This window comes from Gracilinanus agilis, chromosome 5 (genome assembly GCF_016433145.1).
Source record: "Gracilinanus agilis isolate LMUSP501 chromosome 5, AgileGrace, whole genome shotgun sequence".
Lineage (NCBI taxonomy): Eukaryota > Metazoa > Chordata > Mammalia > Didelphimorphia > Didelphidae > Gracilinanus > Gracilinanus agilis.
Window position 1 is genome coordinate 218,659,247 of NC_058134.1, and position 24,790 is coordinate 218,684,036.

Here is a 24,790-nt window from a genome sequence, read left to right on the forward strand (position 1 = left end):
TCTCATTCTAAGTTCACAAGAATGATGGGGGATAGATAGCCTTATTGGTCCTGTTTTACAGATGAGGAAACGGAGGCAGACAAGAGTTAAATGACTCACCCAGCTGCCAAGCATCTAAGGAGGAATTAGAAATCAGGTCCATCGTCTCCAATGCACTCTGGACCCTAAGGCACCACCTAGTGGCCTCTGCCATTCCCTCGATGCTACCAGAGAGCGCCTCCTAAATGAGGGGCCTTGGGAAGTGAGTTGGCCTCTACAGTCTCTTCCAGGCCGAATGTTCCATGTTTTCAAGGGCCTTCCAATTCTGTAATTCTGTGTTCTGATATTCTCAGCCTAAGCCCCTCCCCCAGCTCTGCCCCCCCTTGTTCTAAGGATCCCCCAGTTCTAATATTCTAAGGGCTCCCCCCAGCTCTGACATTCCCTCTTCTAAGCCCCTTCCTACTCTGGCATCCCCTGATCTAAGGACCTCCCAGCTCTGATACCCATGTTTAAGCTTCCTCCCACTCTAGTATCCCCTGTTCTAAGCTCCTTCCTGCTCTACCATCCCCTGTTCTAAGGGCCCCCCAGCTCTACCATCCCCTGTTCTAAGGGCCCCCCAGCTCTGACATCCCCTGTTCTAAGGGCCCCCCAGCTCTGACATCCCCTGTTCTAAGCCCTCTCCTAGCCCTTATATTTCTTGTTCTCAGGTTCCCCCTCCCCTCCAGCTCCCTCCTGGGGTCAGTAAGTCTCTCCTAAATGCCTACAAAGTCATGGCACACTGGAAGTCAAAGCCCTTTCTCTCAGTGAGCAAAGGTGCTGATGGTGTGGGGTGGCCAGGAGCAGCCTGTTCTCAGGACCTCCAGGAGGGATGCAGCCCACCCTGGGGCCGGCGCGGCAGAGGAAGGGTCCGTGGCAAGGCCGGAGGGCAGCCTGGATCTGAGTCTTCCAAGATGGGGCGCTTTGGCTGAGCAGAGCGGGGGGGAGGGGCATCCGAGACGTTCCATCTGTTCCTTCTCAGAGGCTGCCTCTGAGCATCAGGGCCTTGGCGAGGCTGGGTTTTTTAAAGAAACGAGCGGAACGTTAATCCTGAAGTTGGAAATAACCACACATCAGGAACGACAGACTAAAAATTTACAAAAATGGATTAAAAGTAGGTCATTTTTTTCGATCTATTAACCTTGAAAACGTTCTGTGTGAAGCAGCATCTCGGGGTGAATCCCCGAGGATAGGGAGGAGCACGGCACATCCCAACAGCAGCCCAGATGCCATGTTCTCTACCTGGGAGCTGGAGTCAAGGTAGGTTTGGACAATCTGTTCAGGCCGTTCCTTGGCATCTGGGGAAATAATGCAGAATATAGAGGAACCCAGTGAATAGAGAAAGGCAGCCTGGGGGAGGGAATGCTCAATCTAGAGACCTGACTCCAATCCCACCTCAGTTATTATATTATTATTAGCTATGTGGCCCTCTTTAGACCTCAGTTTCCTCTTTTGTAAAATGAAGGGATTGGACTCAATGACCCCAAAGGTCCCTTCTTTTGCCAAATCTATGATTGCCAACTCTGACCTTTATGAGCTGTGTAGTCTCCTGTCAAGTGACTCAACCTTTCTGAGCCTGCTTCCTCAACTAGGGGATACCCCAGTGCATAGAACACTGGGCCTGGAGTCAGGAAGACCTGAGTTCAAATCTGACCTTGGATACTTACTAACTGGGTGTCCCTAGGCAAATTACTTAACCTCTATCTACCTTAGTTTTCATATCTGCAAAATGGAGAGTAATAATAGTACCGATCTCTCAGGGTCTTATGAGTGTCAAATGAGATAGTATTTATAAGCATTTGGCACAGTGCCTGGCACTTAGCAGGAGCTTAATAAATATTTGTCACTTCCCTTTCCCATCTGTAAAATGGGGATGATGACAGCATCTATCTCCCAGCATTGTTGTAAGAATCAAATGAAATACAATGCTTTGCAAATGTTAAGATACACTATGAATGCTAGCTATTATAAAAGCATTTATTACGCTCCCACTATGTGCCAGGTGCTGTGCTAAGCACTGGAAATATAAAGGTAAATGTTCCTGCACGCAAGCAACTTCTAGCAAACAAACAAGATGCATATGGGATAACTTGGAGGTGATCTCAGAGGGAAGACTAGTGTTGGAGGGACCAGGGAAGGCTTCTTGTGGATGCTGAGACTTGTGAGAAGCCAAGAGGCAGGGGTCAACAGGGAAAGCGTTCCAGGCATGGTGGACAATCAGTACAAGTACCGGGAGATGGGAAATGGAGTGTCAGTCTTTCAGCCATTATTCTTTTATATTTCATGTTGTACAAACTATTTGCACAGATGGAGAAAATAGCTGCTCCTTGTAATTGAATAAAAATATTGGGAGACATGATTTCATCCCCTGTAGGCTTCCTACAAGCATCGTTGGTGGCAAACAGGACAAAGACCCCATCCTGGTCTCCCATGGTTTGCCATTCCTCTGTGAGGTCTCTCTGTGTAAAGTTTATGTTGAAAACTTCTTGTTCACAATGCTTAGAGGCTGCATTTGTTAATGACCTCCACTGAAAATGCTGTTCTTCAAATAGTATCAATAAATGTTCTATGCAGGTGATTGATGATGGTCCAGTTTCGGGAAAGTTTATCTATTGAATTTTCAAGGATATTTTGTGGTCTCTGCTTGTAATATGTGGACTTCTCATCTGTTAGGTAGTTTTTGTTTGTTTTTTGCTTTTATTTTTAAAAACAAAGAGCCTACCAGGTAGAATTCTAATTGCTGGGCCATGTTTTACCATGTATTCAAGTAGGTGCTGAATTTTTACACCTTGAACTAATGTGTTGCATAGTATCTACTAATCCATTACATTATTTTCACTGAACAATAAGTCCAAGTCCTTACAAGTACCTCATCTCTGGAGCAGCTAGGTAGCTCAGTGGATAGAGAGCAGACCTAGAGACAAGAGGGCTCAAATCTGGCCTCAAATTTTCTTTCTTTCTAGCTGTGTAACCCTGGGCAAGTCACTTAACCCAATTTTGGGGAGTTTTTGTTTTGCCCTCTTCTGCCTTGGAACCAATAACCAGTATTAATTCTAAGATAGAATTAAGGGTTTAAAAAGAAAAGAAAAACCAATCTCTAAGTGCTGGTAGCCATGATCCCTTCTATTTCTATAAATAAATCCATCCATTAATACTTCTTTGTCAACATGTATCGATAGTTTAGCTCTTGTGAGTACTACTAATGGTGGCTATTATTATTATTATTTATTGTCATTGTTGTTACTCTTTTCTCTTATACTGGTAAAATGCACGAAGGAGAAATGTAAAATCTTACATTTGTGTTTTAAAAAATAGCGCAATAAAAAAATATACAAGCACAAGATAGATAGGAGATAGCTATGGTTCAGTGGATAGAGCCAGGACTGGAAATAGGAGGTGTTAGGTTCAAATGTGGCCTCAGATACTTCCTAGCTGTGTGACTCTGGGCAAGTCACTTAACCCCAATTGTCTAGCCCTTAGTGCTACTCTGCCTTGGAATTGATACTTAGTATGAATTCTAAGAGAAGGTAAGGGGAGTTTGGGAAGGGGGCAGTCTTAAGCACATAATGCAGAAAGGTATGAGTAGACAGAGGCTTGTGGAGGGACGGGCTGATGAATATAGACAACTACAAGCTCAATATGAATCAACAGTGTAAAACAGAAACCAAAATTAAAAACAAAAATTTTCCTTTGCTGCCCCAATGAAATCATCCCTCTGCATGCTGCCCTCTCAAACCATATCCATAGTGGTGCATTCCATTCTAAGCCTCTTATTTTAGAAAAGGCTCTGACAGCCTATGGGTGGCACAGTGCATAGAGTACCAGGGCTAGAATTAGAAAGATTCATCTTCATGAGTTCGAATCCAGTCTCAGATACACTTACTAGCTCTGTGACCTTGAACAAGTCACTTAATCCTTTCCTCAATTTTCTCATCTATAAAATGAGCTGGAGGAGGAAATATCAAACCATTCTAGTATCTTTGCCAAGAAAAACCCAAATGGAATGAGGAAGAGTCAGACATGACTGAAAAACGACTAAACACTACCACCAACAACAATGCCGACCATCTTTGGACAGTCCAGAGAAAATGAACCAAACTGCAAAAAAGACTGGAACCCAGTCTGTGGGGGGTTTGGGGGGAACTGGAATATTTACCCTTTAGAAGAGAGTAGAATTTTTCTCTTTGAATTCTCAAATTCTCGGAAGAGGGATTAGCTTTGTTCTGCTCCATCCCAGAGGGCAGAATGACCAGAAATGAGAATGACAAGAAAGGATTTAAAGTATCTAGGAGACATATTCAGGGTAGATATCTGCAAAAACTTTCTAATGATAATTAGAGCTTCATTGATATGGAATGGGCCACCTTGGGAGGCCAGAGTATCAGAATCTAAAACTAGAAGGGATCTTAGAGATCATCTCATCCAACCCCTTCATTTTTCCAAATAGGAAAACAGTGACTTGCCCAAGGTCACACATAGTAAGCAGCAGAGATAAGATTCGAACTGGGATCTTCAGACTCCATATCTAGACTCCCTGAATCAAGCTGGACCATTTTTTTTCAAAACCTTTACTTCCATCTTAGAATCAATGTTGAATATCGGTCCCAAGGATGAAGAGCAATAAGGGCCAGGCAGTAGGGGTGAAGTGACTTTCCCAGAGTCACATAGCTAGCAAGTATCTGAGGCTAGATTTGAACCGAAGACTTCTTTTCTCAAGGCCTGACTTTCTATCCACTGAGCCACCTAGCTGCCCCAAGTGGGACAGTTTTCTCCAGAACTGTTAGTCAAGTAGGAACTGATTTGTTATCAAGGAATTACTGGTAGGAAAATAGTCTGTTTTTCAGAGGTCACCAAGCCACTAGACTAGGATAAAAGGCCATGCCAGTGAATCCAACTGGCCCTGAGCTCTTGGAAAAGCCATAAGGTCACAGATTTAGAATCAAAAGGTACCTTAGAGATCTTCCAGTCCAGCCTCTTCATTTCTATACATAAGAAAACTGAGGTCCAGAGGGTTTAGATGATCTGCCCAGGATCTCACAGAGAGGAGGTGAAACAAGCAGGATTGGAACCCAATCCTCTGCCTCCAATGCTCAGCCAATTTGATTTGAAATTCCTTTTACTGATTCTTCAGACCAAGTCCTTGTTGCTTTTAACAATGGTTTATGCCACTGTTAGCTGGAAAACCAGAGGCTACCTCTGTGTCCTTCCTCAGTCTGGAGGGACTGCTTAGATGTGGGTTAGACAAAAGACACAGCCTCAAATTCCAGTGCTTTCCTCCAATCATTTACTCTTTCAAACATTTTTAAGACACTCTTTCCTTCTCTCCTTTTCTTAAAATCTTTAATGGCCTTCAAGGCTATAGGCTTAGGTGGAATAGTGCCTAGGTTTAGGAAGCCCTGAGTTCAAATCCAGCCTCAGACACTTACTAGCTGTGGGATCCTGAACAAGTCATGTAAGCTTCCTCTGCCTCAGTTTCCTCATCTTTAAAATGGGAGTAATAACAGCACCTACTTTCATAAGTTGTGGTGAGGAACAAATGAGACAATATTTGTAGTGTTTGCGGCTTAATAAATGCTCCTCTCCTTCCTGATCCATCTGCCACTTTCTGCCAGTGGTTAGCATTCCTTTCCTCTTCAAATGAAGGAGGGAGTGTTGAATAGACTCAAAACAGGAAATATAAAAGGGATCCAAAAATCACAGCCTTCCTAGGGCTGGAAGAGAGCTTGGGAATGATCTAGTCCACGTCCTTCATTTAACAGATGAAGAAATTGAGACCTGGAGAATTTGTTTAAGTGAAAATCATACAGATAGTAAGGGTCAAGTTGGCAAGTGTGTCAGGGCAAAAGCCAGAAAGTTGGCTCAAGTAACGAAGCCATATCACAAGCTTTCTGTGGGAAAGCTTCTCCTGCCAGCCAGGGAACCCTCACAAAGGAAGTCCACCCCACCCCCCCACCCCCCAGTGACTTAACTCTGTATATATTATCTCATAGAGGAGGTGGAGATAATTTCTGTCTCTCTGAGGGTCTTCCCCTCTCCCCTCTCTCTATCCCCCTTCCCCTCCCCGTTTGTCTCTGTCTCTCTCTCTCTCTCCACTCTCTCTTCTAGGTCTCTCTCCACATCTTCTCTCTCCTCTGTCTGTCTCCTTTTTTGTCTTTTCTGTTGTCCTTTAATGAATTTGTTTCCCTGAGAAACTCCCGCTTTCTGTCTCTATCCATCTCTGTCTCTCTGGGTCTCTGTCACATACATACACACCCCTTTGCAGCCCATTCCTTTTCTCTCTAAATGGTCACTATTCTTAGAAAGACACCTGGAGAAGAGGAATCAGCCGTGGGCCTGGATCTTGCCACGATGACTTGTTGGCTTAGATGATGGTGTCTCACTAACTAAGTCACACCTGACCCTTGGACAGGGCAGAGCAGCCTAAGGTGGTATCTGGCCTCAGTGGTGTGCCCTGTGACTCTCTACTCATTGTCCATTCTGAACATAAGCAGGGTACCCTGGGGACCAGGGGTGACTCAGCAGAATCGAGGCTGAGATGGCCCTTCTAGAGCCTAAATCCAGGTCAATGTTGAGCTTGAGAAGTCAGATTAGCCCAGGGTAAGCAAAGCAAACAAATCTGTCCTCTCACCTCCTCTAGGATGCCCTCTCTGATTCCCCCCCAGATGACATTCCTTCCTTCTGAGGCCTCCCACAACATTTACTTTTCAGCTCTTTTCCAATCTCTGTGCCTTCCATTTTTGAGCCATTTGTAAGCTCCTGGTGAGCAGGGGCTTCCATAGGGCTTAGGACAGGTAGGGCTTCACACACTGAAGGCACACAGTAACTCCTTATTGGATATTTGCTAAGCCCCGACCTGGAACGATGATGCCCTTGGGGGCCCGAGGCAGGGTCTGAAAGTTGCTTCCCTTGTGTGTTACTTACTCTTTGTCTGCCTCAGGCTTTAAGCCTTCCCTGCCTCACAGGTCTGTGACCTGACTTGTCACCCCATCATCCCTCCAGGTCACTGGAGAGCTGAAATTCTTACCATTAAAAATATGAGCCTTTATAAGATACATGGAAAAACCCACCTTGTTGAGAAACAGCGTGGAGTCCAAATGCTGCCTCATCAACTGCCCACCTTGCCTGTCGATCCCAGGTCTGTGGGTAGGAATTGTATGTTTCCTATAACTCATTCTGAAACTGTACTCTACGCCTTGAAGGCAGAGTCTAGAAGACAACAAAAAGCCAATAACCTACCCTCTGCATAGGATTTTGTTTCTTAACCTCTTAGCTTTCAGACCCAGTTATGAATCCTCCAAAAAGACATTGTAGAGGAGGGCAGCTGGGTAGCTCAGTGGATTGAGAGCCAGGCCTAGAGATGGGAGGTCCTAGGTTCAAATCTGACCTCAGATACTTCCCAGCTGTGTGACCCTGGGCAAGTCACTTGGCCGCCATTGCCTACCCTTACCACTCTTCTGACTTGGAGCCAATACACAGTATTGACTCCAAGACAAAAGGTAAGGGTTTAAAAAAAAAAAAAAAAAAGACATTGTAGAATGAACTTTCAGGAGGTCCTGGGTTCAAATCTGGCTTCAGACACTTCTTGGCTGTGTGACCCTGGGCAAGTCACTTCACCACCATTGCCCAGCCTTTACTACTCTTCAGTCTTAGAATTGATACTAAGATAGACGGTAGGGACAGCTAGGTGGTTCAGTGGATAGAGACTGAGGCCTAGAGAAAAGAGGTCCTGGGTTCAAATTTGGCCTCAGACACTTCCTAGCTGCATGACCTCAGGCAAGTCACTGAACCCCAATTGTCTTGCCCTTAATGATTTTCTGCCTTGGAACCAATAAACAATATTGATTCTAAGACAGTGAGGTTTAAAAAAAAATACTGGCTTCAAATCTGACCTCAGATACTTCTTGGATATGTGACCCTGGTCAAGTCATTGTCTAGCACTTACCACTCTTCTGCCTTGGAACCAATATACAGTATTGATTCTAAGACAGAAGGTAAAGTTGTGTTGTTTTTTTTTTCATATGTATGAACTTGGGACAAGTCCCCTCCCCTTTCCAAACCTTACTTCTCTCACATGGAAAATGAGTTTAATAACACTTTCATAGCCCACCATTCCAAGATGGCTGTGAGGAGAACACTGTACCACAGAGACAGAGAGATGTGAGATCAATCAATTGACAAGCAACTACTCTGTTCTAGGCACTGGAGAGATAAAGACAAAGGTGAAACAGACCCTGCCCTCCAGGTGCCTACATTCTAGCAAAGGAGATAGCTTTAGAGTGTCCATAAATGATATTTACAAAGTGTACATTTATATAATATTTAAATTTATTAAAAATATATCAGAACATTTATAAGCCCATAAGGAATATTTACAGAACCAAAGTCCCATAATTTTCTGAAAGCAGGTCCCAGCAGCTAGGAAGATTGGGGGTGAATCAAGAGAGTTTGCATGAAAAAGCCACTACAGGAGCTGAAAAAGCCACAGGATGTTGAGAAGCAGGGATGGAGAGAGATGGAGGAGACAGCCTGAATACTGCATGGATAGAGCAGAAAAAGGGGAAGAATGTCATGGGTGAGGAGAGAGCGATGACATGGGATGAGATGTTTCAAGGTCATCCTTCTCCCAGACCTGCATTTCTTAGACTCAGGACCTAGTCTTTGGCAGGCAGCTTGGGAACATGGAAGGAGCTCTGGCTCTGGAATTATAGGATCTGGGTTCAAATCCTGATTCTTTCCTATATTACCTGGGTATCTTTGAGCAAGTCTTTTCTTCCTTGAGTTTCTTTGCCCAGATTGAACTAGAAAGTTTTAGAGGCTTCTTTCAGGTTTATACCTATGATCCCAGCATCTCTCATTTTTCTTCTTGGGCAAGCAGAATCTTTTTCTGGTGGAAATGACATAATGCTCCTCCTTTTTTTTTTTTTTAAAATCTTTACCACCCATCTTAGAATCAATACTGTGTATTGGTTCTAAGGCAGAAAAGTAGTAAGGGCTAGGCCAGTGATTCCCAAAGTGGGTGCCACCGCCCCTTGGTGGGTGCTGCAGTGATCCAGGGAGGCGGTGATGGCCACAGGTGCATTTATCTTTCCTATTAATTGCTATTAAATTTTTTTAAAATTAATTTCCAAGGGGCTAAGTAATATATTTTCTGGAAAGGTGGCGGTAGGCCAAAAAATTTTGGGAACCACTGGGCTAGGCAATGGGGGTTAAGGGACTTACCCAGGGTCACACAGCTGGGAAGTATCTGAGGTCAAATTTGAACCCAGGACCTCCCTCCAAGCCTGGCTCTCTATCTACTGAGTCATCTAGCTGGCCCTTGACCTAACCTTTTGCTGAACTGTCCTGGAATAAGCATCTGTTCTTATTCTTCAGTTGGTTTCTATACTTTACATTGTATCAAAAATTCTATCATACCTCCCATCTATCACTGCTATAGCTCTTAAATATTTACTTTTCGCTGATTCTCTCTCTCTCTCTGTCTTTCTCTTTGTCTGTCATCTTACTATCTCTGTCTTTCTGTCTCTCTATCTCTCTGCATCTCCGTCTCTATCTCTTTCTGTCTCTGTCTCTATCTCTTTTGGTCTCTGTCTCCCCATCTCTTTCCTCCTTCTGTCCTCTGTAGTTCTGTCTCTTTGTCTCTCTGTCTATCTCTGTCTCTTCGTCTCTCTCCTCCTTCTGTCCTCTGAATTTGTCTCCCTGTCTCTCCTCTCTTCTCTCTTTCCTTTCTTCCCTCTCTTCTCTCTCTTTCTGTCTCCCCATTACCCTCTCTATGTACATCTCTTTTCCTCTTAGCTCTTCCTTCACTGTCTTCATTTTCACTTCCTGATCTGCCTTCTTAGTGAGCCCCATTTTGTTTAGGATACCATTTGTTTAGGATACTACATCAGCTGTGTTTACAGAATTAGGCTGAACCCTAAGATCCTTGGATCCAAGAACAAGGAAAGTCCTTAGAGATCACTGAGTCCACCTTCCCAGGGAGGGATGGTGACTTACTCACAGTCAATCAGAGTGAGTCACTGAGCCAAGATCCAAACCCAGGGGCTCTTAGACTGACCCCAGCCTCCTGGAATTGGCACAGCTGTCCCTCCTGGGAAGAGGTGATGATATAGGTCGTTCTAAGACCCTTTCTGTTGCACGTGTGGAGAGAAAGGAGCCCAGCCTTCTGGGAAGGAAGCCTGGGTTCATTCCTCCTACCCTGTTCATCAGAAAAGCTGCTTCTTGACCCTTAGAAAGTTCTCCTTTCTCCTCTTTATTTATAATGTCATTTCCCTTTTCTGAGTGGTTGGGGATCAGTTTTCCTGCAGGGCCTGCTGGTGATGCTATGAATTAAAGCTGCTACAGTGGAAGGCAAGGGGAGAGGAAGGGGGGACCAGAGAGAAGTATTGCCTCGCCAAGGAAGTCACTTACTTTAAAAGAATAGTCTCCCTAATGGGACCTGTGATCTGAGCACTGGGCATGAGCAAGAAAGGACATAACAGTGGATATTGCTGCTATTCTTCCCTTCTGTAGAAGAAAGAAATGATGCTGACTGGAAAGGCAGTGTGGATAGTAGTCAGAAGACCTGGATTCAAATTCTACCTCTTTCAACTACTTCCCCCTTGGTCAAATGGGTATAATAATGTTTATAAAATGTACCTCAGATCCTGGTTACAGGAAGAAGACTTTGTAAACCCCAAAGCTGTACAGAAATATGGGTATCCCTGGATCACCTCACGATGCCTAGCACTGAGCCTTGAACATGGTAGGAACATCAGCTCAGCTCTAAAGCTGAACTTAAATAGACTAACTTTTATGTTTTACTGATTAAGGAAGGGAAGCCTAGTGATAGAAAAGTTTGCCCAAGGTCACATTGGTATTGAACAACAGAGGGAATCAAACCCAGCAGGTGCTTAATAATGCTTACTGGCAAATCAATGAAAATTAAATGACTCAAAATTATTTGGGATTAAATAGCCCCAAAGAAGAAATATGACAAGGTAACTCCTTGCAATTCTTTGCAAATATGGGGAACTGTGGGTATGGAGCACTACAAATAATTCAGACCTCATCAGTATGTTAGTTTTTGTGAAACTCCACCTACCCCCCTTTTAAAATTAGTTATTATAAGAAATGGCTTTCTGGGAAAGACAGGGAGATTCACTGAGAAATGTAGGTTATATAAAAACAGAAGTTTTCAATCAAACCTATTATTGATAAATAATAGCAAGTCCTAGCTATGTGACCCTGGGCAAATCACTTAACCCCCGTTGCCTAGCCCCAAGAATCTTCTGTCTTGGACCGAATATACAGTATTGATTCCAAGAAGAAAAGTACAGGTTAAAAAAAAAAGTAATAATAGCAAGGTTTGTAAAACACTTTACAAATATGGTCTATCTCATTTGATCTTCACAAAACCATGGGAGTTATGTGCCATTATTTTCATTATTTTATAGATGAATAAACTGAAGCCCGGAGAGTTCAAGTGACTTGTACAAAGGTTACACAGCTAGTCAGTGATTGAGGCAGGATTCAAATTCAGGTGTTCCTGACTCTGAATCCAATCATCTATCTTCTATACCACCCAAATGCTCATAAATAAATATTAAATATTTACCCATAAGTTATCCATATTGATTCATTCATTAATAAAGCTGAAACTCTAAATCTTTTGTATTACATGGAGCCCTTCTTGGAAAGTTTGTGGGCTTTGTTCCAGAATCATGATTTTTTAATGAATAAAATAAAAACTACAGGATTACAAGGGAAACCAGTTCTATTGAATTACAGCTATCAAAATGTTTTCAAACATCTTCACTGCCTTCAGAATAAGAACCTCTAGAAGAAATGAATAAATGAATGGCCAGCATCATTGGAAAAGATCTAATTATAAGCCTTAACTGGAGGAGCAAAGAACCAGCCTTTATCAATTTGAAAATTTGTGGAAGAAAATGTTGCTGCAACAGATCTCTCTATCTAGCCTCTCCTGATTTTCTCCGTCCTTACCCCAACCTACTTCACGAATAACCTCATGTTTTTTTCTCTGCACAATCAGGCTGCCTTCTATCATGTCAATGTGGGCAGAAGTGAAGTCTGTCAGCAGCACTCTGTCCTCTCCCTCCCCTGGGAGCTGCTGCTGTTGCTCTACTCTCCTTCTCGTCACTATTTCCCTCTCTAATCTCACTTCTTAGCCTTTCCTCCTCCCATCTTCTGATTTCTTCTCTTCCCAATATTTTTGGTTCTCCTTCTTTCTGGTTCTTTTCTTCTCTCTCCCTCATTGTTACCCCTTACTCTCTCCAGCTCCCTGTTTTCTCCCCCTATTTCTATGTACTTGGAGTCTCCTACCAACTTGCTGTTCTCTCTCTCCTCCCACCCCCTCTTTCTCACAGGGGCTGTGAGAGCCTCCAGTATCTTCCCCATCCTGAGTGTGATTCTGCTTTTCATGGGGGGTCTCTGCATCGCAGCCAGCGAGTTCTACAAAACCCGTCATAACATCATCCTGAGTGCTGGCATCTTCTTCGTGTCTGCAGGTAAAGGGATGATGGCAGAGTGAGAAGCTCTGTGGCCAGAGGGGGTCTGAATTTGGGGAGAAAGTAAGTGTGCAGAGATGACCAAGGCAATGAGGGAGAAAGAAGGTGGAGGAATGGGGCCTTGGGAACAATGATGGTGGGGCTGAGGGGTATCACCCCATAACTGGAAACACCTGGCTCTCTGGTTTCTTTATCCAATGAAGAGCAAGCTTTCTGAGAGTAGGAAGTAGTGACAGAATTTGGTGGGGGAGGAAGAGGGGGAGACAAAGAAGTACACCTCATTGTGTTGAATGGCTTCCACCAAGCTGGCTGGCTGACTCTATGTGTGTCAACCATTAGACATCCAGAGGAAGGAAGGAAGGAAGGAAGGAAGGAAGGAAGGAAGGAAGGAAGGAAGGAAGGAAGGAAGGAAGGAAGGAAGGAAGGAAGGAAGGAAGGAAGGAAAGAAGGGAGGGAGGGAGGAACAAAAGAAGGGAGGGAGGGAGGAAGAAGAGAGGGAAAAAAGGAAGAAGGAAGGGCATCAATAAAACATTGAAAAATATATCAGAAAACAAAAAGATCTTCAGGAAAAGACACAAACGGGGCCATTTTGTTCAATGTAATCTACATGTAAAAAGCAGTGGTTCAGTGTGGAACACAAGTTTTTTTGCACATTGAAATATTACTATTTGTTCTGATTAAGTCCATAATAAAAAAAAAGAAGAAATTATTTTAAAGAAAAGGGCCTACAAGTCCATATTTATTTCCACTTCTTATTTATACCCAATTGCCATTTGAGAAGAGTTCAACTACCTGAATTAATAAAGTCAACCATAGGATCAAAAGATATAGAGTTGAGAGAGGCCTTAGAACAAAAAAGGTCAGAGCTGGAAGGGCCTGAGAACAGGGAATGTCAGAGCTGAGAGGGACTATTAGAACATGGACGGTCAGAACTATGAAGGGCTTTAGAACAGGGAATGTCAGAGATTAATGGGACTTTGAAAGATTAACTATCTAGTCATAGGTTCATAAACTTAGAGCTGGAAATGACCTTCAAGTTCAATCCTCTTACTTTAGAAACAAAGAATCTGACCGAGGTAAAGAGACTTCTTCAAGGTCACAAAGCTAGTATCTGAGACAGGATTTAAACTTAGGTCTTCTGGACTCCACATTCAATACTTTTTCCTCTGCATCATGGCAACTCTTCCCATGTTTGTTCATCATCTATTATGTATACAACTTGGCCTCCATGACAGTGACAGAAGTCTTCCCAGCCCTTAGCACAAGGCCTGGCCCATAGTAGGTAGTTCTTAAATAAAAGCTTCATGGAAGAACCAGCACCTGGCTATGTTCTGAGGAGCCCTAAGAATCCCCAGAGATGGAATCGAGGAGAGAGAGCAATTCCCTGAGTAAACTTGGACAAATCTTGGGATTCATTTTCTTCGATGTAAAATGAGGGGGTTGGACTAGATGTCCCTGGAGACTTGTTGTACCTCAAGGGCCATGATCAACAATTCTGTGATAGTGGTAAGCCATTCCCTTTTCTTTGGTCTCAGAGTCTCAATTTCTACAAAATACAGAAGGTAGGTCTAGATGTCTTTTGAGGTCTGTTCCAGCTTTGGTCATAGGATCTCCACTACCTTTCTTACCTTGGAAACATTGCTTAATCTCTTAAACCTCAGTTTCCTTCTCTGTAAAATGAGGGTCCTTCAACAAATCCTTCTAATGCTGCCAGTATGCACCAGCTGCTATCCATCACTCCTTGGAAACTAATGAGCCTTCTTCTTCCTCCCTCTTTCCTCCCCATTACCTTCCCCATAGGTCTGAGTAATATAATTGGCATCATTGTGTACATATCAGCCAACGCTGGAGACCCTTCCAAGAGTGACTCCAAGAAAAATAGCTACTCTTATGGCTGGTCCTTTTACTTTGGGGCCCTGTCCTTCATCATTGCCGAGATGGTGGGAGTGTTGGCTGTCCACATGTTTATTGACCGGCACAAACAGCTTCGAGCCAATGCCCGTGCCACGGACTACCTCCAGTCCTCCGCCATCACCCGCATCCCCAGCTACCGCTACCGCTACCAGAGACGAAGTCGCTCAAGCTCCCGCTCCACCGAGCCTTCCCACTCCAGGGATGCTTCTCCCGTGGGCATCAAAGGGTTCAACACCCTGCCTTCCACAGAGATCTCGATGTACACCCTAACTAGGGACCCCCTGAAGGCCGCCACCACCCCCACCGCCACGTACAACTCCGACAGGGATAATAGCTTCCTCCAAGTTCACAACTGTATCCAGAAAGAGAACAAGGACTCTATCCACACCAACACAGCCAACCGCCGTACCACCCCTGTATGAAGCCAAGGCCCAGAGCTCCAAGTAGGGGCCAGGGGAAGGAGGCCAGGGGAATAGGCCGGGCCAGGCTAGGGTCAGTGGGGGTGGAAAAAGAGGGGTGGGGGGGTTTGGGGGGGGAACAAAACCAACCAAGGGGAAATCTTCCAAAAGCAAAAAAGGAAAAAAAAGAAAAAAAGAAAAAAAAATAAGTCAACAACAAAAAAAAATACAAAAACAAAAAGAAGAGAAACAACAGGAAAAATGTGGGAAAAAAGAGAAAAAAACATTTTAAAAGCAAGAGAGATTAAAAAAGAGAAAAAATAGAAAATAAATTTAAAGAAAATGCATGATTTCCCATGTACCATTATTTTAACATTTAATAAAAACAAATAAAAAACAAGGGAACCAAGAGAAATTTAAAAAATAAATAAACAAAGGCAAGGACAAGGAGGGAGGCTCTTGGGAATTTTTCAGGGTTTATTTTTTTAATTTGATGAGATTTCTTTTCTGTTCACTTTTAACCCAAAGTGGGCTCTGACTTCCCTTAGGGGATAGAGGGGAGCAGAACCCCGAGTCCTCAGGGCAATGAGAGGGCTGGGGGTGATTAGCAGTGACCACCAAGCCCTGGAGTCTCTGGGTTAATGTCCCCAAGCAAGGAATTCCCATGCCTTCTCTGACCCAGTACTAGCCTTTGAAATTGTAGATCTTTGGGGGAGTCAAAATTTCTTCATTGCTCCTGAGTCCCTAAAGCATGGGAGGTAGGGGGAAATGGTGAGTTTCACAACAGCCACTGCCCCCTCTCCAAGCTCCCAGTGTTTAGTGATGATCCACTGTGATCCTTCAGTTCCATAGTGATAGGGAAAGAGGGGAAAGCTGACCATGACTTTCCAGGATTCCCAGAAATCCCAGAAATTTATGGGACGTTACTTTCCAAATACTCCTGTGCTCAGGGTCAGTAGAGGAGAATAGGGAATAGGGTAGTGTACTTGCATTTGGCAGATCCACAGGGCCTAATTTGAAAGAAGGCCACTGTTCTTGGAGACTTGGAAAACAGTCACTCTCTCCCATTCCCATAGGGAAGGAGAAGGAAAGTGACCCAGTTCGACTCACCACCCCTCCCACCCCCAGTTCCAGGGGTCAAATGGTCCACTTGGCCAGGGCTTCCAACTACTCTTCCATTCCTTAGTGAAGAGTAGCCATTGTACCATGGGGCCCATTGTTTCTCCTGGGCCAAGGGTTAGAGGGGAGGAAACCCCAGGGAAGTAATTGATCACAGTGACACTATGAGAAAAGGTTTCTTTAAAAAAAAAAAAAAAGGAAAGGAAATAAGTGGCTTTTTTAAAAAATTCCAAAAATACTACAAACTGCATACATGTAAATATAATATGTGGATTTCCTTGCAAGAGAAATCAGATCATATTTTTATTTTAAACTGTTTTGCAGCTTTAAACTGTGAAAAAAATGGGAGGTAAGAAGGGAAATCTAAATATTAGCGGGGAAACATGTAAAGACAAAAACAGAAAAGAAATCCATTTTAAATGAAATAATAAAAAAATTTTAAAAACAAGAAAAATCACCAAAAGACCAGGAGCAAGACTGACTGGTGGAGAAGGGGGAAATGGCTCTTTCCATGAGAAAAAAACATCTCTTCCTTACTACTGAGGGAGTATAACTGAGAACAAAGACCACCCATCCCAAGGAGACTCACACACAGAAACACTGACTCATGCCCACTTGGACTCAGTCATCCATCTAGATTCTCCCTTCCCACCATGCACAAATTTCTCCCCTTCTCTCCCTCTATAATCCAGCCTCATGTGCCCATGTTCAATCAATACTGAATCACACTCATAGAAGCCATAACACACACACACACATACACACACACACATTCTCTCTCTCTCTCTCTCTCTCTCTCTCTCTCTCTCTCTCTCTCTCTCTCCCCCCCCCCCCCCACAGCACCAAGCCTCCAGATTCATATCTTCACAGATACTCCCATACATGAAAAGAGCCTCTGGTCTGGAAACCAGGACATTGGAATTCTGGCCTCTAGTTCTGCCACAAACTTGCTGTGAGACCTTGGACAAGTGACTCAATCTCTCCTGGCCTCAATTTCCTCATCTGTCACATGGGATGAGGGCAGGTTGGGACTGGATAAGCTTTAAAGGCCCTTCCAGCTTAGATATCCTAGGATTCTCACTCACAATATCCAAACATCCCCAGCTGACACTATGGGCAGACACTTGGCCAACAATACTCCCCATGGTCAATTCCCCCTAAGTTAAGGGACCCCCCCCACCCAGACACACCAAACTTCACACACACACACACACACACACACACACACACACACACCCCATAAACCTCCTCACTGTGCTCCCCCCCTCCCTGACCCCCATCTATGTCAAAGTCAGATTGCACACTCTGTGAGCAATCTGCCTTGGCATGTTTGTGCTGCTGCTTTGGCAAAGAGATAAGATGTGCCAGGGGTCCCTTTGAACACTTTTAATTCCATTTCCCCTCTTTCAGTGCCATGACCAAGAAGGAGAATAGGAAAGAGGCCCTGATGGGCAGGAGAGAGAATGTCGTCCATACTCTGGCTATCTGGAGCTTCTGTTAAGGAAACTTCCCTCTGGCTATGAGCCTGGGGAACTGTCCCAAATATGGAGGCCAGAAGAGACCTCCTGTTGGCAGTCTGGCTGATGGAGAGTGGATGAAAGTCAGGCTCCCACTCGGTCCATGTCTAGGGGCTAGAAATGTCCTCTCCCTTTCCCAAAGGGGAATGGAGTGGTGTTCTTCCACTGGACAGAACTTCATCAGCACTCCCACAACTGAAATCTTCACAGTGAGCATACCATTGTATGAGAGCAGGTTTATCCAGTGAGTTGAGATGGAAGTCAAAACTGGCCTTGTCCCTTTCTAGACACATACCCAAGCTGCAGTCTTTTCTGGTTGCCCAGTTATGATTCCTGGGGTGTCTAAGACAGCCACTGAAAGGGCCTAAAACCTTGAGTTCCTTGCTACTCTCTCCAGTACAGAAGGAAGGAGCCAGTGGCTGGTGGGGAGGGACTAGAATTCAGCATGGAACATAAGACTGAATCTCTCTCTCCACCCCTCCAACCCCCAGTCCCAACACAGCAATACACTGGGCAGCCTGCTGTGTGCATTCAAGTGAGCAACATGGCCCTAGCAACACAGAGAAAGAAGGGCTGTCAATGAGCATCTTACTGCTTTTGCTCAGTCTGGGCAGGACCTATGGAATGCCTTCTGAATCTCAATCATCTTTTCTCCCACTCCTCCCAGACTTCAGACCTTAAAGAATTTAAGACTAAAAAAGAAAGGCAAAAAACAAAAACAAAAAACCACCCAAGCGGCCAACCAAAGGACAAATAATGAAGAGTTTAAAATGGCATCCCATGCTCTGACACTGATGGAGAGCAATCAGGGTTGGACCACCAAGGGTCCTTTAAATAACCTGAGGCCCACAGAGGGCAAGGAGTTTGCAAAGCAAAGGGAGCCAGAGAGAGTGAGAGAGCCATTCATGTGCAAAAGAGAGGGGGTTAAAGGGCTGGGGGGAGGAGAAAGGACTGGGACTGGAGAGGGTTATGGCTCGCATTCCAGCTCAGACCAGTTCAAGAAACCAACCTCCATTTTTCTTTACTTTGTGGGGTTTTTTTCAGACTGTTAAAAGAAAAAAAAATTTTAAAAAGCCGAAAACTAAAAAAAAAAAAAAAAAAAAAAATCCTGGTACATGAAATAAAGATTTTTTTTATAGCTTGGTCCTCAAGTAAGTGGATTTATTCAACCTCTTTTCCAATGAATGTGGTCTCTTGACCTCCAGATATCCTGGAACGATCATAGAATTGCAGAATTGGGTGGGAAGTGAGAGATCATCTCATCCCATCTACCACCATTCATAGAAAGCCCCCTGGATAGCATCTCTGACAGGCAGCTACTCAGCTTCCCCTTGGATATTTCCAGTAATGCAGAGCTCATTACTCACAGGGAAGGCCATTGTACTTTTTTTTTTATCAGTTCTCTGTATTAGGAAGTTGCTCCTCATATGGAGACAAAATTAATTTTCAGTTACTACCCATTGCCCCTCTTTATTCTCTTACATGTCTCCTCTCACTCCAATCAATCATTAAACATTGATTCAACACCTACTCTCTGCTAGGCTCTGCACTAAGAGTTGGGGTTATAGAGGGAAAGCAAGAATAGTCTCTGTCCTCAAGGAGCTTATAGTCTAATTGGGGGGAGGAAGCACAAAATACCTCACAAGGTACATACAAAATAGATGAGGCCCTTCAAATACTTAAAGAGAGACACTACCTAGGCCCTCACCCTCCCTTAGTCTTTTCATGATACAGTTCCTATAACCTTCATCATCTTGGCCACCCTCCTCTGGCCATGATCCAGTCTGACACTTTCACCCCAAAAACATGGGGGCCAGAACTGACCTCACTCCAGATGTAGCCTGACCAGAGCCAAGGACACCAGGACAATTACCCACAGGCTTAGAATCTCCAATTGGAAGGGACTTCAGGGTGATCTAGTATCCCTCTACCTAACACATGGATCCCCTTTATATCAAGCCCTAAAAGGGAATTATCTAGCCTGGCTTGGAGACCACCAAGGAGGGGGAACTTATTCAATTAAAGGTAATAATAGCACATGTTCACAGAGCATTTTCAGACAGGCAAAGCACTTCACATATAGTAACTCATTCAATCCCAAAGCAGTCTATTCTCCACTTGAACAGCTCTTCTTAGAGCCAAAATTGGCCTCTAAAGCTTTCCTCCTCTCTCATCCTGGTATACAGTGCTCCTATTAATACAACCTAAGAGCCCACCAGATTTTTTGACAAGCCACATCATCTTTCTTGCAGCCCACCAAAACATGGTACCCAGAACTGAACATACCATTCCAAATGCAATCAGAATTCCAGATGTGATCAGAATACAGTGCCACAGGACATGAGTGGGGCTCCCAGGACAATACGTGGATGGGGAGAAAGAGCGTGGGGAGGAGGGAGAGCTGGAGACCAACCTGGGTGCCACTTCCTCTCACTTACATTTAAAACCCTAGAGCTAATATGCAGAAAGCAGGATGGGAAAAGAAGCTATGTATAGAACAAATTAAATCTTGTTGGGAGAAAAACTGACTGGACAGTAGCAAAAATAGCAAGTTCTTTGATCTACAGGTTTGGATTTTATAATGCTAAAAGGTATTACCAAGGATCTCTTGGGGCAGATGGGGCTACAAAATCCTCCCCTAGCTTACAATAAAAGAATTTTAATTCATGTTCATTTTTTTGCCACACAGGTCACAGAATTTGGGTAAAAGTGAAGAAGAGATTATGCCAGGGAAGTACACCAAGCCCTGGATAAGATTGTAGATGACTGGTCTGATTACACTAAAATGCTCATTAGATTAACTCAGAGTGACCTGCTAAAAAAGATCTAAGCCTTCTCAGAAATTAGAAAGGACCAAGCCCAGGTTCATAGAATCATCCGTTCAGTTTTAGAGCTAGAAGGGACCCTAGAGAGCATTGTGTTCAACCTCTTCCCTTTTTGAAGATGAGAAAACAGAACAGAGAAGCCAAGTGGCATTGATTTGCCAAGATCACATAGCTAGTATCTGAGGCTTATTCATTCCACCATGTTGTCCCTTAAGTTTAAGGAATGGAAGCACCTTGAAGGCAGGAGAAGTTTTATTTTTGTCTTTGCAGAGTTAAAAGGAGAAATTTGTTTCCATGTGGGATAAAAGCAGCTGAGTGGGAGCATTCAATCAGAGAGGACAGTACAGAGGACAGTAATTGAGCTGCGAGAATTCATCCCCTTACCCTCAAAGGAGTCAGTGGGAAGCATAGCCCACAGAAGAGGGGTACCACAACAGGCCCCAAGAACATGACAGTGTGGGAACAGTTATATTACATGGGGGTATAGACCAGTAGAAGATTACAGGTACAGGGGTGGAGCTTGCCTTAGAAAGAACACCCAGCTCCATAAATGTTAGCACTGTAGGGCAATGCCCTACTTGCCTCGTGCTAGCTAATCACTGTATCTCTGAATTCCTTCAGTGATCAGTGTATTTTTTCTCTTTTCTTGGTCCTGATCTGAGATTCCATTCAATGAGGAGATTCCCTCTACCACTGAAGATTGGCACCCCTCCATCACTTATAATCTTAAAGGGTCTTTGGAGCACTGAGAAGTGAGATCAAGTAGCTTACCCAGGGTCCCAAAGACAGTATGGGTCAGAGGTTGGCTCCTGATTCACTATGCCAGTGGTCTTTAAAGTTTTTGATCCTCGAACCCCAGGAGTCCACACAACCCTTGCAAAGGGGTCTGTGAAGCCAAAACTATTTTCATAAAACACTAAGATGTTATTTGCCTATTAAAATATTCCTTTCTCCCCAGTCACATATCCATGTGAAGCCAAATTTTTCTTCATACACTTCAACCAAACAACATATCACAACAGATTGAATGCAGAAGCAGATATGAGACTCTTAGCTGTCTGCTCTTAAGTCAGACATTAAAGAGACTTGCAAAAATATGTAAAACAATGCCACTCTTCTCACTAAATTTTTTGCTTTGGAAAATATAGTTATTTTTCATAAAAATGTTATTTATGTTAACATGTAATGGCTTTATGGTTGTTATTTTTTAATTGAATTAATAAATATTTTAAAATTTTATCAGTCTTAATTTCTAACATGGTAAATATCAACAGATATAACCCCAAAAGCTCAATGGAGCTCAATAATTTTTAATAGTGTAAACAGTTCCTGAGGGCAAAAAGTTTGAGAACCCTTGCATTACACCATTGGCTATTTCTCCTGTAATAGACCTTTTTTTTTTTTTTTTTTTTTCTAAAACCTTACTTTCTGTCTTAGTAGCAACTCTAAGACAGAAAGGCAAGGATGAAGCAAATGAGATTAGGTCATTTGCCCAGGGTTATGCAGCTAGGAAGTAACTCCAGCCAAATTTGAGTCTAGGACCTCCAGTCTCTAGACCTGGCTCTCTATCCACTGAACCACCTAGCTGCCCCTATAATAGATCTTTAATTTGAAATCCAAATCTGAAATAATCTGAAATAAGAAGTGATCCTACTTCTTGAGACGAGTGATTATGGCTTCATTTTTTACCAACCTTCAGATTGACTCAATAATTATGCTTCCCTTTAAGGAACAGGCCCAGGAAAGGGGAAGAATCTGTGACTGAGAGAGGGTCAAGTTCATTCTATTTTTTTTTTCAATCTTTACCTGCTGTCTTAGAATCAATACTGTGTATTGGTTCTAAGGCAGAAGAGTAGTTGGGGTTAAGTGATTTGCCCAGGGTCACACAGCTAGGAAGTACCTGAGGCCAACTTTGAACCCAGGACCTCCCATCTCTGGACCTGGCTTTCTATCCACTGAGTCGCCTAGCTATCCCCAGTCAAGTTCATTCTTAAGACAAGAGGTGACCACCCCCGAAGACAATGACCAGATTCCTAACAGAGCTGACCTCTGGGCTGAAAAAAAAAAAACAGAACAAAGAAATCATGGTGCAAGGAAAATAGAGATCCTAGCTCCAGCTGAATTACTCCTTGCATCCCTGAATAGCAAACTAAGATCTATGTGAGCACCAAACTCACTTCCATGTGAAGGTCCAGGTTGTCATCAGCCCTTCCCCAGGTTTCCCAATGACCTGCAACAGTGCTCTCCCTGCCTTTAGGACCAGGACTGCAAGGCTCAGAGACCATTCAGTCTTTGAACATGAGACTGTAAAATGTCAGAGATAAGAGACCAGAAAGAAGAAATACCATCTAGCTCAAACATCCCATTCTTACAGGTGAGGAAACTGAGGTTCAAAGAGGAACAATGACTTAACCAGTGAGATATCCTAATTCCCAAACCAGTCTTCTTTCCACTGCCCAAAACTGCCTTCTTGTTTAAAAATAATAATGTGTGTGTGTGTGTGTGTGTGTGTTTGTGTGTGTGTGTGTGTGTGTGTACCCACACACATATGGAGCAACTAGGTAACCCAGTGGAGAGAACACAAGACCTGGAGACAAGAAGTTTGAGGTTCAAATCCAGCCTCAGATACTTCCTAGCCCTTGCCATTCTTCTGTCTTAGAACTGATACTAAAACTGAACATAAGGGTTTAATATGTGTGTAAGTAACATTATAAATATTATCTCATTGGATCCTCATAACAACTTTGCAAGGTAGGTGCTGTTATAATCCTCATTTTGCAGAGGAGAAACAGACAGAAGATAAATGTCTTGCCCAGGGCCACCCACCCAGCTAGTGAACACCGAAGACAGAATTCAAACTCAAGCCTTCTTGACTCCAGCTCTCTAGACACTTTGCCATCTGGTTGGCCCTGCCTTCTTCTAAAGGAGTAGATAAGAGAGCTGTTTACAAATTCATTCATTCTTCTGACCCCCCTGGTGCTTCTTGGTTGGGAAAATGTCAAGAGAGTATGGAAAGAGAGAGTCCATCTCTCAGTCTCAGTGACCTTGCCTGAGTTTGGAAATACTAGAAGCATCAGCGGGGAGAGGCGGCTGTCTCCGCAGGCGTCTAGACCTAACTAACAAGGAACATCCATTTGGATCGTCTTCCAAACAGCCACCTTAGAGATCTGGTGGCTTGCCAAGCCAGCCACTCCCTCCTATGATGCGCAGACTTGGGAGAGAAGCATCTTCAGGCCAGCCTGCAAATCCTCCAGAGACCCACAGAACACTTCCCAGCCTTCCTCCAATTTACATATATGTCCACAAATAGACATAGACTTGGAAGGATGCCTTCCTCTTCAAGCCTCTTTATTCTTCTATAAAAGGGAGGAGGGAGTAGATGCTCTATAATGTCTCAAGGCGAGTTGCTTACCTTCTCTGGTTTTCTCATCTGTAAAATTAGGAGATGGTGTCTAAGATCCCACCTAAGCTCCTTAATTCTAGGACCTTCTGATGTCCAATTTCCATGGAGGTAACTCGTTCCCCAAGGTATGAATGTCCCTCTGGCTCTAGGGCTGTCCCTTTATATCTGTTTCTAAACATCATCATCATCATAATTGCTAGCATTTTACTTGGTGCTTTACCATTAGCAAAGTACCTTGCAAATTACCATTGCACTCAGTCCTCACAATCCTGGAAGACAGATGGTATTTTTTTACAGATGAGGAATCTGAGGCTGAAACAGTAGATGACTTGCTCAGAATCAGTCAGCTGTAAGAATCTGAGGCAAGATTTGAACTCAGGTCTTCTTGGCCCCAGACCCATCCCTCAAACTATCCAGTGTGCCACCTAGCTGCCTAACCCTGGGTACAATTCAAGACTAGAACATGTATATAAGTATGCTGGGAGTCACAGAACATCAGATACTAAATTTTTCACTTCAATTCAATTCAATGTGCATAAAAACCAGCAAAAAAACATAGCCCAGTAGACAGATTTCTAGACTTGGAATCAGGAAGATCTAAGTTCAAGTCTTCTGATATTTACCAGCTGAGTGATCCAGGTGAAGTCACTTTACCTCTCTCAGAGTCAGTTTCCTCATCTGTAAAGTGGGTATAATAATAGTACCTACCTCTCAATATTGTTATAAGAATTAAATGAGACATTTTAAACTGTTTTGTAAACTTAAAAGGCTAAATAAATACTATTATTATTTTAGTTACTGGAGATACCAAGACAAAAATGAAGTAGACACCATCCTTAGCTTACATTATATTAAAGGAAACAGTAGGTACATAAAGAATTCAATTCAGAATACATATAAAGTCACTTAGGGGAAGAGAGCTCAAGTCTAACATCAATCAATTAATCAGTAAGCATTGATTAATGCCGCCATAGGGTCTCTTCTGTTCTCAGACCATTATGTCTATCTCCTCCTTCCCCCACTGGAAAAACTGGATTCTGCTCCTAGAACTTCCCTGGACTCTGGTGGAGGATAGGCTTTGCTTTACCTTGCT

At 43.5% G+C, this 24,790-nt stretch overlaps 1 protein-coding gene across 1 annotated transcript in view; it reads left to right on the plus strand.

The window, feature by feature from the left end:
• Positions 1-14,857, plus strand: part of CACNG2 (calcium voltage-gated channel auxiliary subunit gamma 2) — a 93,308-nt gene extending 78,451 nt beyond the window's left edge. Inside the window, exons 3-4 of the mRNA XM_044679126.1 lie at positions 12,381-12,521; positions 14,322-14,857. Of these exons, the coding sequence (XP_044535061.1) occupies positions 12,381-12,521; positions 14,322-14,857 (677 nt within the window). The remainder of the gene's footprint in view (positions 1-12,380; positions 12,522-14,321) is intronic.
• Positions 14,858-24,790: the final 9,933 nt, after the last annotated feature.